The sequence below is a fragment of the Pocillopora verrucosa genome, chromosome 14 (genome assembly GCF_036669915.1).
Source record: "Pocillopora verrucosa isolate sample1 chromosome 14, ASM3666991v2, whole genome shotgun sequence".
Taxonomy (NCBI): domain Eukaryota; kingdom Metazoa; phylum Cnidaria; class Anthozoa; order Scleractinia; family Pocilloporidae; genus Pocillopora; species Pocillopora verrucosa.
In genome coordinates this window covers 6136387-6156789 of record NC_089325.1, presented here as the reverse complement: position 1 = coordinate 6156789, position 20403 = coordinate 6136387, and the positions used below count along the sequence as shown (strand labels likewise).

At 36.7% G+C, this 20403-nt stretch overlaps 1 protein-coding gene and 1 pseudogene across 9 annotated transcripts in view; both read left to right on the top strand.

Moving 5' to 3' along the window:
• The window catches only part of LOC131778283 (neuropeptide FF receptor 2-like), a 32535-nt gene extending 12664 nt beyond the window's left edge, over positions 1 to 19871 (top strand). For 2 of the 9 annotated variants that reach the window (XM_059094684.2, XM_059094682.2), the window contains exons 2-3: positions 7058 to 7097; positions 18632 to 19871. In XM_059094684.2, coding sequence (XP_058950667.2) covers positions 18666 to 19847 — 1182 coding nt within the window. In that variant the 5' untranslated portion in view covers positions 7058 to 7097; positions 18632 to 18665 and the 3' untranslated portion in view covers positions 19848 to 19871. The other 7 variants (XM_059094686.2, XM_066160988.1, XM_059094689.2 and 4 more) reach the window with 7 other exon arrangements.
• Positions 354 to 1792, top strand: LOC131778284 (neuromedin-U receptor 2-like; annotated as a pseudogene).
• Positions 19872 to 20403: the final 532 nt, after the last annotated feature.

Genomic DNA, 20403 nt, shown 5'->3' with positions numbered 1-20403 from the left:
TGCGCCAGGAAAATTTATCTCAATGCGGACACAGTTTTCCGCGCGATCTCTTGATTAATGTTCATGTTAACCTCCTTTACAATTTCCACTATCTTTTAAAATCTTCTAGAATGAAATTTCATCCTTACTAAATTACCAGAGAGTGTGAGAAGACAAAACTAATTAAACAGGTTTTCACATCAAATTGTTTGGGGTAGAATACTATTTGCACATCACATCAACATTTCACTGACAATACCCATCCCTTTTTGCTTCAAGCGTTGCAAATTAATGACGATTTTAAAATCACACTTGTTTGATGCGCAACTCTTGCAGAAACAGGCAGAATGTCTATTTTGTTAACAGAAGTTTTTGAAGGACTGCCCTCTAAAGTTACGTTTGCGAAGGGCGCAGTCAGATATCTTCATTAACGTCTCAGTTCAAGGTGAAGGTTTGTCATTTATGGGACATACGTCCATCCGTCGCCTATTCTTCTTTTTGACATCAAAGCAATCGATCTTGTGCCGCCTCCGCACATAACAAGTTAAATATAAACGTAACAGCACCAAAAAATTGATTTTAACTTCACTTTGTTGATGAAGGCAGTTGATCTGATTTGCTGCAGCTCTAGATCGTATAAAACACAAATAATACCGAATATATCGGGCGAAGTGCTACCAGAATGACTGCAAACTCGACAATTCATATGTGGAATTTGACGATCAATGCTAGCACCCGGTTTCCGTCAAATTCGACACCAAATGCGCCACCGTTCGCAGGAGTGCCTAAACTGTACGTTATCCTTGGTACGATATTCTTCTCCTTAATTATCGTGGCTGGTTTGTTGGGAATGCTCTTATAGTAGCGACACTTTCTCGTTGGCGGGAAATGAGAACACCATGCAATTTACTAAATCGCAAACATCTGTGCCGCAGACTTGGGAGTTTGTGTTCTTGCGGCACCACTAAGGATCATCGAAATTTATCATGGTTGGCCTTTCGGTGATGTGCTGTGTCAAATATTTTACCCCTCCAAGATGTTTTCGTATGTGTCTCAGTAGTCACACAGACCGTGATCGCTATGGAGAGGCATCGGAGCCATTGTCTCGCCCTTCAAGCCGACACGTACTCTCCGACGCGTCAGTATGGTAGTTCCAGCAGTGTGGGTGGCATGTTATGTGACAGCCGGTGTTCCGATGATACTTTTCATCAAGGTCACTTTGTTCCCGATGGGAAGTTCTATTGTTTTTCCAGTTTTCTCCAATAAAGGTGACAGAATCGCGTACGAGATGTATCTGGTGATTTTGTTCATAACTTACCACTAGTGGTTCAGAGTCTGGCATACTTTGACATCATCCAGTTTACTCAGAGCAAAAGACGAAATCGAGGCGAGAAGTGAATCCTTTCTGCCGAACTCTTCCATGAGGGAAAACGATAAATGATCGCCTCCGACAGAAAAAGCACCTGGTTAGGATTCTAGTGGTGTTGATGTGGCTTTCCAAATTTGCTATCTTGCTCGTGGTGTGATCATGTACTGACTGAATTTAGCCCAGAAACAAAGTCGAAGCCAGACTTCAACTATGTAAACCTTATTACATTGGCGAGGTACTACATCAAGCACGTGATCAACCCAGTAATCTTTTAGCGATGAGCAAGATTTTCGTTCCGGTTGCTTAAACATTTGTTCATCGGGAGGCAAACAATTGCAGTTCATGCGAGGCAGCCGTTATTCGAGTAGTCGTCAAGCTACCATGCGAAGCTCTGCGCGGACATTACCGGTGTCCGATGAGGATGATTTCCGGAGCAGGAGATAACATTTCAGATCACCTAACGAAAACATGCATAGATAAAAATATTCTTGGCAAGAACCAGCTCTCTTCAGAGTTGGCAAGCTATGTTATTGAAAGCTAGACTAATGTCCGTTTTATTGACATTTCTTCTTAGTGATCAAGCAACTTCGGAGAAGCCGTGCTAGTCTCTAACCAGGAAAACTAATTGTAGTGATTTTCACAGTTACTTAAGTCTAAAGGGAATATAAATGGACGATAAACCAGCTTGAGAATTTGAGCGAGCGTTAGCTATAGGCTGTAGTAGCCGATCGATCTACAATTTGTAACTATTATTGTTAATAACATATGTAAAGAAGGCGATCAAGCTCCACGAACTGATTGATAAATCTTTAATCAAAACGTTAGAGAACAACATTGTATTGGCCTACAAATCCATAGGGTTATCAAAATAGATCGGTGATTTTCACTGAAACATTCGGGGAGTAAAAAATGCAGAATTCAAAATCTTTTATTATCCAAAATGATGATGGGAACGCGAAAGTGACGAGTAGAATTTAAATTTGGGCCGTTTTCAAAGTATCAGGATTGATTGTTTAAGAGAACAAATGGTTAAGAAAATTTGCATGTGTATGATTGCTTAGTTATAAATTAAAAAAACAAAAAATTTTCGCCAACGACAACTCATTACTTCTAGAAAAGTTTTTGTGTCTTCAAAACTGTCTGAGACAATTCAAATGTGAGGAGAAACCACTTAACTCCTCAACAACGTTGTAAGCGTTCAGAAAAATTGAAGATCAGAACAATCAGCAGGAGAGTAACACCAGGAGCCCACAGGTTCCTGGTAACGCATTTATAACAAGTCAGTTGGGAAGAACCGTTCTCAAAATCGACTTATTATACAGGTATTGGGAATTTAGAATTGTAAATTTGCGTAATATATACCTACCCAACGTCTTTAAAAATCAAGGATATTACTCTGATATTGATCTGAACTGCTCACGGTTTAGGAAACATAAAGGAATGATTCGAATTGAGACTCACATGTTAATCTAAGTTTATCACATTAAAATTTGTTTAAAACTGTTCATGTTCCAGTGTCAGAACTGATAAAATCTAAAACAAATCTTATTCACCCACGGATATTTTTTGACATTGTTTGTAAAAGCTTTATTTTAGTGTATCTCAGAAAATTAGCCGTTTTTTTATGTCAACAACTGTCTTTTGAATTGGTTAAATTTTCGATGAGACTGCAGTGTGCAAATGTTACACAAGTAATTTAAATCGACGAGTCATATGCGATCAAAAGGTCCGAGTTTGTAGAGCTGCTGACTGTCACCTGCTGTAGTTGTAGCTCAAGCGAAATAATCTAAAAACATTTTCATTCCACGCTTGGATAACAAAATAGCCACATTAAAAAAATGTGCTTTTGTTTGTTCTTTTCTTTCTTTCTTCTTATTTTCTTTCTTTCTCTTATCTCTATCTTTAGAAGAATCAACTCATTCAGAGATCTATGTCTTTCTTCATTTTTTTACTTGTAATAGTATCTCTTCATCAATCGTGACACCATAGTCGTGCATATGACGAAATAGGTCATCTTTGGCCATGCAAAACTTCCAAAAAAACGCATCAGCAACAACAATAGCAATCAAATCAACAACAACAGCAATATTTGGGATTTGATCCGTCTCCATCCCACGTAAAATCGATGGAATACTAATAAATTTGCAGTTTGCTATATCTTATTACAATTAAAAGAGATAAAGTTTACGCTCACTGATCTTTGGATTCCGAGATGATAATTTAAAGTTTCCTTGTTGTTCGTTATAAATGTTTCATAAATTTGCTTCTAAATCAGTGGTGGTAAATGTAGACATTTTTTAAGTATTTGTATTCATCTCTTGATATTTCTCCTAAAAGATGAATCGATGTTTTAGCGCAAATTAACAGTATGTATAATTTTGTTTATTTGATTTTGTTTTGTTGGTTTTTTTTCGGTTCGCCCGTGACTTCTGCTTTGGTGGTACCTCCCGAAATATGATTTGTCGAGGCTATAGATAATGAAATCATTATCTAATCAGGTTTTTTAGGAAGTTTATCACGCCAAACTAAATTACTGAACTCTTTGAGAAACTTTTGCGTTTTAGTAGCACGAATTCGCCCTATTTTGACTACCTTGCAACTATGTAAACAGAGGACCGAGAGGTCGAATGCCTGAAACATTATACCTATAGTTTGCCTGTCTTGGACCGGGATTCACTCAAAATCAAAACGAATTTAACATCTGCCATTCCCCAAACTTACAATTTTGTCATATAGTTCCCAAGTTTTACAACTCTAAACACCAATTACATTGTTAGATAAGTTCAGTTTGATCGAAATTTACACTGATTCATCAAAATTTGTACAAAGTATAGTAGCTAGCAGTATACACTGCAAGACCATTCCGGAAATTCAATTTATACATGAGTTCTCAGTGATGCTTCAACTGAAATATCACGCTCACACCTCAGGAGTTTCACAAATGAGAGCTGAAAGTATTTTTTACGTTGTTAGCTGAGCGTGCGTGGATGACTTCTGATTCCTAGTCCAGCTCAGTTTTAAACAAGTTAACCATGGCATTCCAAATATCCCTTGAAGTTAATTTTATGTCTTTTTTTAAATGTCGTTAACTCGTTACGGGTGTCCTCGGGTGAATTCTGATTGATTCTGAAGTAATATCTTCCCGTATCCTGGTAACAAACTTCCTGAGGAAAACAGTTTATTGTAGAATTGCTTACGCGTAGGGGTTACTGCAGTTCATCTGCCAAACTGATTACCTCTGTTCGCAAAGGTTTCTCGTTGGCCTTGTTTTTGTTCATCTGTATTCTTCATCTTTGTATTTAACTCTACGTGAAACTTAGATAATGCCTGTTCGCTTCACAGGAAATATGTCCGCCAAAGGGCCGTCCTACTATAGTAACTGTATTAGTTTGGAAAACATTTACCAACATGGTACATCGTGTTTGAATACTATGAACAAAAATAATTTTTGTGCGTGTAATCTAAAGTGGTGAGAAACACACAGCGTCTACCAATTTTCTGTGGACCACCCAGCACCGTTCAAAAGAGATTGACGAAGGAAATGTCAAAAAAATTCTATCCAAGCAAGAAAACAATTTATTAAAAGATAAGAAACGCAGCGTGCGCTTTGAGGAAAAATATTGGATTCAAACTCCTGTGGAACAGTATCAAAACATGCAGAGCTTTCGTCCCCACAGAATGCAAATAAAAAGACGAAAGCTAGTCACTTTTAATCCCTTGTTTAAAATTGCGCTTAGATATGTACCGCAGAAAGGTTTAATTTCACGGATTTCATTTAAGTGTTAAGTTGCGGTGGAAACCGAGCCGCGGTTACAGTTTGAGTTCATCCCTCGTTCAATTAAAGAATCGAGAGCAGCAGATGTTGTCAAACACAATTATCAATCAGTGGGGGTATTTATTGAGGACATTTTCAAGTTTTGATGAGTTTCCTGTGTTTGCGAGCACTGAAGAAGGACAACCTGGACGATCACCCAGCTTTTCGGTTGAGTTCGTCGTTGGGAAATTTTTCAGAAATAGGAAAAAAATCTACTAAGAAATTTGAAGAAAACAAGGTACAGTTATATCCCCATTTCTTCATAACAAAAAATAGTGTTTCGTGGAGCTTTCTTGGGCAGATTCATATATATTGCATATAACCTGTTCTCCCACAAATCCAAAATTGAAGGTGAGAAACAGTGAGGAATGCTCAGTGCTTAGCAATGGTTCTTCGCATGGAGACCCAGCGAAAGGCAGAATTATGCACTGTTCAAAACCACAAAAACACAAAACTCCGCTCGAACTCACATGTATTCTAGGATCACCCCAAGTGGTATCAATAATATTCTACTCTTTTTCTCTGATATTCTCACGAGTAAATGCATCTCCTTCTCTGTCTTTACAACAGCAGCTCATTAATATATTATTAAGTTCATTTTATAGCCGTTTTGGTACTCAAATCAATAGTGTTCAAGGGAAGACGTGGATTTTCTAACACCTCAAAAAATCACTAAATGTTAACTTGGCAAAGTGATTGATATATCTTGCACCTGAGATCGAGCTATAACCAAACACAATTCATATTGGCATCATTACCGAAACAAATAGATAAGAAGCAATGACTAAATGCCATACTAACCGACATCAAAAAGTTTGTTCAAAAGTAAATTAAAAAGGAATATTGTTATTGAAAAACTTAATGAAAATTTCCCTTTTTCAATTTTGAGATTTAAGTATGAGATCACAAGTGCAAAAACTGTAGATGAAAGCGTTAATATAATGGAAGGCAACACATCTCAAACGAAAGAATCACAGAAAAGAAAGAAAAATATATGATTAGTTCGACACTTTCATTATCCCAAATTCATGATACACCTTGTTTAAGTTTCAGATTCCTTGTTTCTTGTATTTATGTTAAGATTCTTTTACTTGCTAAGATAATTCTTCCGTTTAATGGCGACTTTTCATTTGCACAAATCTACTGGAATTAGGAGGCATTTGATACAATCCTGTAAAGCACACAGTGTTTACATAGAGCGAGTTGAGTGGGGCAAATAAAAAAAAATGAAACAAAGCTGTAGCGATTTTAAAATATCGTGTCACGGATGTCTCAGGGATTGGCCTTTATGTCAAGTTTGAAATAAAAAGTCAGAGGAAATAAAAAATAATAGAAAGTCATTTTAAATGAAACGAATAGGAAAGGCAGAGTTGATAAACTGTTGAGTTTACTTAGGGATCTCTGCTTTGTACTTTCAATATAAACTATTCGGCGGCGGCGAAAATTGAATGAGGCAGGTATGTTTCATTGAAAAAGTTTACCTTGCTAGATAATTAGATACACAACTATTCATTGACTGGTGGTGTGATTCCCGGCTTTAATCACAATGAGATTATGGTCTATAGTTCGAAATAAAATAGATTTTTCAGCAGTTGTAGTCCTAGGTGTTGCGCCAGTGTTTTTGTCATGTTGTTGCATACCATATGTAACTCAAATGACGTCGCTGAAATGTTGACAATCTTTTGTTCAGATGAAATATCAGTAACCCGTTAAGTTTTTGCCACGAAACCAGGCCCTATCTTCTGCCAAAACTGCGCGTCGCTATCTACTGCATGTATGCTGTATTTCACAACAGGCGGAAACCGAGTATTTGTTCGTTCTCCGGGTACAGCACAGTCATATCGAAAGTCGTTCTTGTAATAATCATGTTGTCATTCTCTTTTTTATATCTTCAGCTTACTGATTTGGACTCAACTTTAATCCAGAATACACGAGGTGAGTAGTCTTCTTACGGTCTTGCGCAATGGGCTTTCCCGGCTTTCCTGAAAAGAAAACGTATCTTATCGAATAGATTTGATATCGTCCATTAAGGTACAATAATAAGAGCACAAAAAATGAAAACTTTAGTCCAATTCTCGTTTTTTATGTAAATGCCAAAATTATAAGGGCACGTATGAATAGGATCAGCTTAATTCCCATCAAATTAAAGTGGCTAATAATCCCGCAACAACTGAAATTGTCTCAAAACTTCATCTTGCGACCGTCGCTAAACTTCTTTTAGAGCTGGAGCATGAATTTCGAAGGCAATCGTCGCAGTTTTTTCTGATTTATGTAAGAAGTGAAAATTTTCCAAAGTTATATATGTATCTAATTGAGTAAACAGACAAATTTATCAGAAGATGAGAGAACCGAGTCTTACGTGCGAAATCTTTGTCCAGTTAATGAAACATGAATCTGATGCAACTTGAAAATGACTTGTAAATTAAATGGCACCACACGGTTCTGAACGGCTGATTGCTGCCTTTGTGATACAGATCACAGACAGAGATAAAATAAAACAGCACTATCTTACAACGAAACAATAATTTTCTTATTATTTTAAAAAAGCGTAAATTAGAATCTCTGACACCTCATTCAACATGCAAATTGACCAAACTGGTATTCACTGTCAATCCCTCCAACATTTTCAACCATATGAATGATAACTGTGTCGGCAGTGTAAACTCCCCATAAAGGTGAGGAGATGAAGAATTCTTTTTAGCTTGACCTATCTTGCTTAGACCATAGTTAATGGCTCTTCAGCGAGAAATATCGACATGATTTTAAATATGATAACTTAACTAAACAAATTACGATTTGTGGAAAATGGAAATAGAACTGACGCAGGTGCAGAATTCAATCTTATTTCCCTGGAGTAACTTCGAACTCCACTGAAAATTTTTAAAGTTATTTTCATTGAAGGTCGATTGGGTTAGAGCGATTTTTCATAAAGTGAATACTTAATCATTCGTTCGAGCATGGTGCTCTATCAATTTAACCTGGTGACATGAAACTGTTAAAAAATATGCGGTCAGACGACTTTTAACCGGAGGGCGCTAAATCAAATGAAAACAGTTCTGTTGGATAATTCAACAAGGAAAGATTGAAAACGACTGCGTGCTCTAGAATTTTAAAAACATATTCCAGACTTTTGAATTCCGAGCTTTGGCAAGTCAAATGTTTCGTATCCTTGTCTCCAATTGAAAAACTTTTGATCGACCAAGTATTTCGTGGGCAGATTTAATTTGTCAAACTTGAGACGCGTTTATTGTTGAAGATCGTAAGCGTTTTAGTGTGGTTAACAGCAAATATGTGAAGTTAAACAGTAGTAACACGGTCTCGGTGTTTAGAGCTAGTCTCATTGATTTTCGTTAACATTAACTGAATTTGATTGTGATGCAATATGAGAATGCAATATACGATAACTCATTTTAGTCAGTTTGAAAACAAATCGCAAGTTTGATGGGACAGATGACAATTAATTTCTGCTGTTTCAATCACATGTTGATCACGATGCACGGACTAAGACAATATTAAGAAAATACAGGAATGTAATAGAGAAAAAGTCAATATCCTATTTGATATATATTTAGAAGATCCAATATTTGTGACTCAGACTGCAAAATCAGAATCGAAGGTGTGTATTCGTAAACGTTTCAATTCAAAAAGTCATTGTGATCTGAAAAAAATACAACAAAATAATTCGACTCGGGTAATAACACAGCTTTCGTGGTTGGAGACTTGCCATGCATTAAAAGTATGTTGTTTTCTCAAATAAATCAAAACAAAATAAAAACAAAAAAGAAAGAAGATAAAGATATAACAACAAATAGAGATGGAAATCAAGTTCTATTTTATCTATAGTCACTGATTAAATTACTGTTTTACCGGTCGAAGAACCGTAACATTTACAAACTAATGGGATATTATTTTACCTGAAATTCTATCTCTATACGATTTATTAGAATTTCGGTATTTAAATTTGGTACCACTGCACGTAGACAGAAAGTGAAATTAAAAATCAGTGATTAGTTCTCTACGTGGGCGTTTTATTCTGCTACATGAAATGTACTCTCATTCGCTTAAAAAAGTCAGTAAGTCAACCAGCAGTACGCACTGAAATTGTGTCATACATAATTCTCATTTGTCTACGTTTATGAAGTTTTTAAGCTGAAGTTGGCTAAATTTGACAGATGTTACAGGTATGTAATGTGCCACTGATGATCAAAAACTAAAAAACTAAATTGAAAGCTGTTTCAATTAGTTTATCCGTTATTCTCCCTATTGTGTACCCTTCTTACGTAAGAATAAATTTTCACGATGTAACAATACCATATTGAATTGGTTTGACTAGTGTTGTTTCTTCAAATCTTTAGGCATCTAATAATACTTTTACTCTAAGAGCTAGGAGGAGAAAAATTCGCCGAAAGTTTCACTTTTCAACTGATACTCTTCAATGAACACTGGCTAATAACGTTTCCAGTTTTAAAAGTAGATTTTATTAATGATATATTGGATTAGGCCAAGATAATATCCTGGATATTCTATTCATTAAGCTTGTATTCCGTGGGCTAAATTTGTAGATTTTTCTTAATGAAATATGTGCTGTGGACACTTCCTTTTTATTTACAAAAACATATCGAACTATATAAAGTAGGTTTTTAATGATTAAAATCCAAATCTCACAAACCGGCTCTTGCGAAAAAAAGGTCTTTTGACATTATATTATCGCATATTGTTCACTTAAAAGTTTTGAACTTCCAACAGGGAAAAATACAAAATTCTGCGTGAAAACATCTGACCTGTTTAAAATGAATAAAAGAAGGATTCGTAAGGTCTCTATAAAGTAATAGTTAAACCATACCGGCCGACACATTATCTAAAATAAATGAAAACCATTTTATTGAATGTTCAGAGTTCGTCTCATTGCTCATAATCCTTTCAAACAGAGTGGAGCTGATCGTAAGGTGGCAAGAAAGAATTTCATTTTCCATTATTTCTCGCTTATTATTTAAAAAGCAATACAGGAAACCCAAAACTGTGAAAACTTAATTTTGCTAATTCCTTGAAAACCTCAGATCACGCAACAGAAAAATCGACAGAAAATGGTGGGAACTAGCAACAAAATTCCACTTGTGTTGTTGTACTGAACGAAGGACTTAGCTCTGTGTCCAAGGGAAAGAGTTCTTTCTACATAATTTCCACTCAGAAACATCACAGCACGGGATAAGAGTCTGTGAACTCTCTAATTTGCTTTGTACGATAGCTAAATTTCCTTGTGGCGTCTGCGCGGAGCCTATCGCACTTTTCGCCGGAACTTTACACTACCTAAAGTGATTTATATGATAAAATCACAGACTTCTCCGTAACGACTGTATCCTTAAGGCATTCTTCTCTGCAATTATTTCCGAGATGTTGAGTTAATCCTACTCATAGTATCTGACAGTGGAACTTCGCAAAAACGACCATAGTTTTCCATCTGGTAATCAATTTCCACTAAGACTGGCATAAACTTGGTTACGTGATACTGTTGGTCGTCCAATTATTACTTGTCACATTTGCGTAATACCAATGATTACTTTTGATTGAATATTATTTCCAGCTCATACGCTTAATCGGAAGATATCTGTTTGCTTCATGTTTTTAGCCGAAGGAAAAATTTATAGCTGAACTTAACGCATAAACTTTACTAGAGCAACGGAGCCTCCTTAAAAGACATCGCTTTCATTTGCGATTTCTTAAGTGGTGGATTCGAACTCTTAAACTTAGGTAAGTACCCTGATACTTTCAATACGTATACTTTCAAACTATTAAAAAAATTATCTGACATGTTAAAGAAAGTTAATATGTCACCAAAAAACGCGACGAGACATGACATCGTCTCATAGCAGTCGCAGCAATCGGTGCACAAAATTCATGTGGCAATAATTGGTGCACAAACACATAGGTATTCTAGTTATGGCATTTAGCTTACAACGCACCAAGAAATCCATTTTGGAAAATTCGAGGACTTAAAACTTATCTTCCCAGCCTCAAGTATCATTTATTATTTCTTATAAGCCGCTTAACCTCAAACTCGTAAATATTCAGTTCTCACAATGTAATTACGATTCCTCTTGTAAAAAACCAAAAGTATCCTAGAACCTTTTTCACTATGATTAGAAAAGGGAGGAGGCTCTCTTTAAGGCAGCTGTCAACAACTGGTATGTGAATTTACATATTTCGGGAATGGGTTAACACTGTAATTTTTTCAATTAGACAGGGAATAACAAGGGCATTATTGCTTAATTCCATTATATTTTGGTACATTCGCAAATCCATCAAATGTAAGGTCCATGACAGAAGTGTAGTAAGTTTGAAGAGGCGTCTTTTATTTTATGTTCAAACTGGGAATCATCTGAAAAATGTTAACAGAGGGAAAGGGAGATAAACGTTGGCGGATAAATAACAACGATTATGAGTGGGTCTGAATTTGAGCGGAGCGGAAAATACAAACGATAAATAATTAGAAATTAAGAGTTTTCATTGGGACTCAAAGCAGAGCAAGGTGTCCTTTTTCACTCAAACGAAATTAGATACAGTTTTGATTAAAAATTCAAAATAGATCACAGACAACTGACCTAAGATAACTGAAGCCTTTTTCTAATCAAATCATTGTTCCGCGAAGTGAAATGAATAAATTACGTACATCGTTACTGCAATTTGACAAATAATTTTTTTGGCAAATCCTTAGCGGCAGTGGTGATAGCACACTAAGGAATACAGATAACATGCGCTCAAAAAAAGGGGATTTTTCAAAAGTAAGGCGGTAATAAATAGCGAAAAAATTAAAGAGAAGAGAAAGAAATAGAAAAAGTTGATCTGTTTTATTGCAACAACTGTTGTATTTATCGGAAAACCTGTGATATGCTATCAACAGTGCCTAATTCAAAGAGAATTCAAAACTAAAATCAGTTAATTCTGTGAGTATATCCTCCTTCTTGACGTGTCTAAAAAAACTAGAATTTTCATGAAATGAAGTTATTTTAATCCCAACGAAGAGAAGTGATAAGAGCTGTGATACAAATTCGCCGAAAAAATTGTACGTTATTTCGTGTAATAATATTTTCATACCCCAGTAATCCTTGGGGTGCCATTTTGACTATCTTGTAACTAACCAAAGATTACCGCCTTGTTTTATCTTCCATTGAAAGCGATAATCGCTTAATTTCATGTTCATCAAAAAACTGGTTGATCCATATTCACCATTCTCTTCAGTTATAGAGAGGGATCGCGTTTGAGCAGTTCTGTTTGCTTCCTCGGCATCTGTTCTCTTCCAGTTCGCAATCAAATTACAGAGTGAGTTTTATTTTAACAAGTAACATGAATGAGAACAGCGTTTGAGGAATGTATGTAAATTGAATAAGCGACTAAACGAAATGGTTTGAAATTTTAGATTTATAAATAGCAACTGTTTTCTTTGGTCGGCCACAAAGCAGATGGTATTACGTTAGATGTGAATAACACCCAGATGAAAGGTAAATATTTTTTTAAATTCAACATGGATTTCTTCGTTAACGAATGTAATTATTTGGAGTTTGCTTGATGCCGTAGACCAGATAAACATATACGATACTATCATTGTTTAAAATGATCGAATTTTTGGGCTGCAAAGGTCCTCGCCCGCTAATTGGTCGAGAACAGTTGTTGGTTAAATGAAGGCAGATATCGAGAGCGACGTTATATCACGCTTTATTAACGCAGGCAAGTGAAGATAAAATATTATACGTGCATTGGTTAGAGTGAGTCATGTTCATCTTGCTAGGCGATCATTCCGGCTGCACGAACGCTATGAAAAAGCTGGCAGTTCTAACTGGAGTAGCGGGAAGAGATCAGTTCGACTCAAATGCAAAAAATGGACGCAAAAATGACTCTCAGTTTCTTAGTTATAGAAAGTACGAAGAAAAGAGATAAAAAATCAGCAGTGAAGTCAACCGAAAAGAAAGTTTAGATTACGTAAAATTCCGTAAAATTATGAGGATATTCCGGTTGTCTTTATAGCGGCCCATTTCACTATTTACATATAGAATCTACGGTTAACATGTGTAATTTTATTTAACATCGCAATCATTACATAGAGAAGCTACATGTATTACATAGCTCAGTGAAATCCAAAACGTTTGGATTGCATAACAAAAACAAGGCCTGCAAGTCAACACAGAAATCATGGATGAAAAAAAAAAAAAAAAATTCCAAGAGCAAATTTGGGGTTTCATAGCTATATGAAGCTAGACTTTTTCAGGAGACAGTTAATATCTTCAGTTGAGGACAATTGTGGCATCTCTAGTTATGGCGTAATAAAAGGTTTTCGCATATCTCACCAATTATGTTCATTGAAAAACAAGTACACCAATTACCTTCAAAAGGCATTGTTGATTTAAGCAAGTCATGACTGTTTTTGAATTTTCCTATTGTTTACTCAGCTTTTTGTGGTATAACTGCTTTATTGTCTTTTTATACAATCAGTGTACACGGAATACTTATTGAATTGATCAGGACGGTGCAGATGTGAATTGTTAATTCAAAATGCATTGTGTAGGCTTGATAGGGCTCCAGGTGTCTGTCATAGCTGTTTCACCAATGGTAGCACGCGATCAGCTGACATCTATATTAGCAAGTCGATATCAAAGCTGCTTATGTGACACAGTTGTCAACGAAAGAGGACTCGCGCTTGTGGGAACAGCTCAGTTGAGGTTGTCGCAATTGGACTTGATATTTTAGTGAGTGTTCTTCAAATTTAGTTTGTGGCCGTTGCAAAGACCTACACTTAATTCCTGTTAATTCCTACGAACCTATTATAAGACTGATTGTCTTCAATGACGATGAATTTATGAGATCGCAGAAAGAAACACTACCACCAAGTTAGTCTCGACTCATATGCCGTCGTTGTTGTGTAAGTACACTGGACAGAAAAACTAAGGTAGAACTTTTCAAGAACTTTTTATTGCTCACTACAAACGATGTCTTTTCATTCCTTGAAATCCTTCACCTTCTTAAATCAAGCTATACGACAACAGAAATGTTTTTTAAAAGAACAGATACTGCATGAAAGAGCCTAAAGTCACAGTTTTGGAGCATGAAGGCATCTTCGTCGTGCGTCACTGACTTGCTAACTGCAGAGTGTAGCGACAACAATTTCTATAGGCTCGAAAGACGTCATGCAGTTTAAAGCGATTTGTTCTTTGCTTAATATGCTGAAACGCAGCATAATACTCAGCATGAATTGACGTACGTAGCTTTTATTTCTAAGGTTTTAATTTTGTTGTAGTGGAGATCCATGTTAAAAGAATAACACTACTGTGACTTTGTAAGGTTAAATTGTGAAAGTAAATGGAAAGTCAAGATTTAAAGAACCTAGTGCTTCTGAGAAAGGAAAAGCTCTTGATCAGTGTTTCACTAAATTTCCCTTCTTGGAGGGAAAGAAAACCGAAATTTATAGTTCAGTACAACTTGTTACAATTATTATTATTTTTTGCAGTAAACTTATAATTCAGTGTCCCAAACTAACTGGCTCGTTTCTTCGCTTCGAGGTGTTGGAAACAAACGGTAGAAAATAATGGTTCGTGTTGAATCTAATTTCATTCCTTGTTTGTTTTGTTTCACACATTATTTGAGCAATATGCTCAAAGCATTTTACAGAGTGATTTGTTTTGATTTACCATAATTATGAACAAAGGCGATCTCTCGATACGACTGGCATAGCGTGGTTAAATAAGGCATGAGAATGCGTTAGGAATGGATCGGCAATGGTCAATGAAAGGAAGAAAGTGGTTTGTAATTATTTACCTAAAATCTTCTTCGATTTTGGGAGCTGTCACAAAACCAAAGGAAGCCCACTAAGTCCACTAAGACTTACACAGTGGCAGCTTTAATTTGAGGGCATCCATTGGATGGAGAAATTATCCCATGGATCTGTCTGAGATAGAAGTATCCCTTAACTTATGATAAACATAAAGGCTTTTATCCACATTTTGAAGCTCTGGGACCAATCTCAAACGGATAGAGTTAACATAAATATATAAATGGAGAATTTTATTATTTTAAGTGTCATTTGGCTGGCTATACATGTCAGTTCTGCATGGATGTTTTGCCCACTCGTCTGTCCAGGATTTAATGTATATACATTTGGTACGTCCTTCATATATGAGTTCATATCCGATCGGGTTTTCATATACTTTATATTCGACATAGTTATATGTGTTTCGGTGGATGTTAATCAATCGGAAATTTTTATTTTGGACTGTTCACTTCTAATTTGCTTTCAAAATTTGCCAGACTTATCCAACTGATTTTTAAGTCTAACGGCAGGCTAATGCAACACTAATCGCGTCAATAACTGTTATTGCTGAGGATTTTTTTAAGCTTTGGATCTCATCTAACACCTGACACAATATCATTTTTGTATTTCCTTTCTTTTGCATAAAATACAGACAATAATTACGCAGTAATGTAATACTGCACCACTAAATAATACTTATTTCCAATCAGTCCAACATCAAATGAAGATCAAAAGCTATATCAACGAAATCTTGCATAACTTAACAAAAACAGTTTTAGATGGAAATAGTAGTAACAGGATCTACACAGAGGAAAAATTCAATCACTGTGATACAATTGTCTTTTTTCATAATCATCTCGCAAAAGCAGAACGCAAACTTCAGTCGTCTCGTGAGAAGAGAAGTTTACGAGCGTGTATTGAGCGTATAAATTAAGCATGAGCCTTGCTTTGATCGCTGAAATGTCATTTTCTTGCTAAGGATAAAAAAGTCATCAATCATTAGAGAGTATTATTATCACAGAGCGTACAGAGTTTAGCTTACCAGTTATATAACGGCAGGCTCTGTGCTACAAAGTTAACTCGTAAATTATCGACTTGTAACAGATCAATGCCTCTGCCTCAACGAAAAGCCCTTGTGGTCGGTCATTCCTCTCCACTAGGAAAGCGGTCAATTGTTCAGCAAAGGAGTCCAGAATTTCGTATATTAAGCGTTTTTCAGAACCTCGTCAGATTCAAAATATGAAAGATATCAGCGAAATGTTTGTAGCTTTTTCAGATTGCAATCGATGTTTTTCTCCAGACAAAGCTTTTATTTTTGTCTGGTCTTACTACTTCCGCGTTGCAAAATTAACCACGGCAATTCGTTTCATCTGTCTGTCAATAGACTTATGCTGAATTTTTAGAGTCTGAACTTGATTGCGAGCTAAGAAACTAATCAAACTTAGTCAGAGCTTGTTGAGATTATGAACATGATGTCTTTGGCAGTTTGTCTGCGACAAACAAAGCAATTATTTTTCATAAAAAAACTGGTTTTCTAAAAACAACTATGCTGTTTACACTAATCTCCTTATGCTGAGGTGCTTTAAGATACGGATTTTTATTAGCTGATTAATTCAAAGTCTAAAGATACAAAAATATTAAACTAAGCCAGACGTAAAGGCGTCGAAAAAGAGCTAAAAACTACAGTTCAACAATCCTTCGATTGTCAAGAAAAAACATAATCTTTTTCGGATCCGGTGCCGCAGGATGTTTGGTCTAAATCTTTACTTAAAAAAAATAACTTTCACATGATGGTAAAAACAATATCTAATCGCATCAGCATGAAATATGAATTTTGAACGAACACTCTTCAGTGAATATTGGGGTAATAAAGGAACAAAAGAGATGCCAAGCTCTCCATTATTTATAACGGTTTAAATCTCGAAGGATATTTGCACCTTTGCTCGAAAATTCCTTTCTAGTGCTCAGCACAGCAAACTTTTTAAGGTACTGCGAAAGAAATGTCAAGGTTATAAATATTTTTCTTGTAAATCGATTAAAATGTTAAATATACCACATGCAGGGTTTGTTTCCCTCAAAAGTAAACCATTAAGCGGTTTGCTCCACACGTAATAGAACATAGTACAACCCAGTAATTACCTTGAGGGTAATGGACAAAAAAAAAATAACATTTAAGTACTGAGTTTATCATATCATATGCTGTGATTTTTGCACGAATGCAAATGAAAGAAAAACACAGGCGTCTTAAGACTACGTAAACTTCAATTAATTGGGTATTCAGTTCGAGGGCAAAATTGGGAACACCAGCTATTTATTTCTTGTTTTCTTTTTATTTTTTCATCTAGGTAGGATCAGTAAAAATATAGCTTGCAATTTAATTTAAATATACACTAATGCACCTCACAGTTGGGGGTGAATAACTCCTACAGGGAGGTTCACTGTCGAAACTCGTTTTGTTTTTTTACTCAAACGATTGGCACATTTTAGATCAGTCCGGATGATTATCTAACTGGCTTTTTCTTGACGTGATTGAGTCATTTGCATGTACGCGCTGATGACTTGACGAAAATACTATATCAGACAAAAGTAACGTGAGAACCAGGGATCTGCCCATATTTACACAGTTCAGGCGGAGTCGAGAGGATGTATAAAATTCAGTTCAAGGAGACAAAACGGGTACATGTTTTGTATTTTCGTCAGGCTTGAGATCAGTAAGGCATCAAGAAGGTAATTTAAAACATTATGAACAATTTTTGGTGAATTGACTTTCTAAAATTATCAAATTAAACATTTATGTCGGAATGCGAGTCAAAAATATCAAGGGAAGTAAGTGTATGCCACAACACAACCTGTGCTCGTGTTTTAGTATAAAGTTACCCGCAAACGTAGAAATGGCTGGCTAACCGCTAACGTCCGACAGCACACACCCTCTTAGGCTCTTCGTTCCGGCTTGTGCAAAAAAAGCGAAAATTGTTGGGCGTCTACTGTACTGTCTTAATTTATCTAAGAGCATACTGGCCGAGTGTTTTCTTCACTGAATGTATACATTTCTTGCTCCTTCATCGTCCCACCGATTCAAACCAAAGACGAAATCGATGGACAAGTTAAAGTCGATGAAGTTCAATTTCCATTCTAGGACTCAAATTTGACAGCGTTCAGTTTAAAGGAAAGCCAGGATTTTCAGTGAGCCATATAGATGAAATTTATGGGAACCGCTTTGAATTTGAACAAAGAGACTACAGACAGTTAATCAAGAAATCGGTGACAAATTTGTAGCGACTCTGCAAATTATCGTCAAAGTCTTACATAGCACTTACGCACATGAACGCAAAAACCACGCATGCGAGAGGGCAGACACGCAAACATGCGTGGCCTCTCGCTCACGCGTGGAGGTCAGCAAAATGAATGGCCTTTCATGCAAGCGTACTTCCGCTGGTTTACAACGCTGACTCACCCTCCTTGATAAAAAGCCAGACAGATCGGTAACATGAATGGCCAATGGCTTTTCATCTTAATCACTATTCACTATTGACACAGGCCTATTAAATTGTACGCTAAACATGTCAATCTCCTCTTCTGTCAACTAACAATTTAGAGCAAATACAAAGCATTAAAATTGAAAACTGTATAAATAATTTTCCAGCTAACAACAGTAAATTGTACTTTTTTGCAGTTATTCTGGAGTGAATTTAGCCATCCTGGACGCTATGAACAACCTAACTGGGTACAGATTCCCGCCAACGGCGAACACATCTGTGTATTCTCCGACGCCAAATGCTACTCAGCTGGTACCAACAAACCAAAAGTCACCGAGTGGGAATTTCATAAATGTGGTTTATGCTAGCTTGTTTGCGTTCGTTATCACAGCTGGTGTAATAGGCAATATCCTAGTTATTGCCACTATTGCAGCCAGGCGGAGTATGAGGACGCCGTGTAATCTATTCATTACAAACATCGCCCTCGCAGACTTTCTTGTGGCTTTGATCCTTAGCCCGCTACGTATGGCCGAGTTGTTTATCGGTTGGCCACTGGGTGAATTTTTTTGTCGCTTCCTGGCGCCCTTCCAGGAGGTGATTGTATGTGTTTCGGCTGTCACGCATACCGTGATAGCTCTGGAAAGACACCGCGGCATCGTGACGCCATTTAAGCCCAAACTGAATGTTTCAACAGCCAAGATTGCCATAGCGATCATTTGGAGCGCATGCTTTTTGACAATAGGCTTACCGCTGGCCTTAGTTTTGAAGGAGGTAGAAGATAAAGGTAAAAAATATTGCAAAGCCTTTTGGCCCTCGATCCATGGTCGCCAAGTTTATGAAGTGTTCCTCGTCACAGCTTTCATACTGGTACCTCTTATAATGCAAACTGTCACTTACATCAAAATTGTTGCAACCATGAAGAAAGAGGACGCTTCTACGCAAACTATTACACGAAGTGGAACTGTGGAACAACGAAGAAATCAGATCCGAAAGAAGGCACATTTAGTTAAAATGCTGGTCATTTTAGTGGCTGTCTTTCAAGTCTGTTTTATTCCGCGGGGAATCTTCATGCTAGTTTATGAGTTCGCTAGTGCATCCTACAAGGAAGCAAACAGGGATGGTATGATGATTGGCAACGTCTCAACAATTCTCATATTTTATATCAAACACGTTTTAAACCCATTTATTTTATTTGCGATGAGTACTGAGTTTCGAAAAAACTGCTTCCCCCGGAGACTTTGCAGAAATGAGTCGGACTTTGCTTCAAGCATGTCGCGATATATGTCTAAGAACTCTCGAACTCAAGTGTCACGCAATAGCGAGATATTTGAAGAAAAAGAAATGAGTAACTTATGTGACAGCAGCTCGCCAGATGTGCTCGAAGGAAAAAGAGAAAAAGTAGTTTTCGTCTAGATTGTGAAACTAGCAGACATAGAATGAAAACGACTACTTCATGTCCGGCTCTACAGGTTTGGTCACGTTTAGTTGTCACTTATCGGGTCTTTTTTTTTTTTTAAAGGGGAAGATGGAACTTCCCAAGCTATCCCACAAAAACAGTCAAACGTCTGCGCAAGTACGGGCGTTGTGATGACAAGGTGACGTGAAGACAACCAAGTTGTCTCACACAGTTTACAATTAATCACACAAGCCAAATAGTGGGCCGGCTAACGTTAATTGCCTCGCGCATGACTGACGTTTGACCGCTGTGTTAAACTACTCCAACCTCAGATATATATGGCAGCTCTCCGGGCTCTCAATTTTGGGACTCCTGGTTTAGGACAGGTGTCTATTTTAGTGAGAAAGCTTGAAATAATCAGCAGCTATACGAGATACTTTAATAAGCTGTTGTACGTTGTACGGTAATGGCCGTGTAGATACGCTTTCGATCTAGAGCTATTGACATTTATCATATTTTAAGACTGGGATGTTAAAAATTGACGATTTTTCTTCAGAGAAAGCGTTTTTTTTT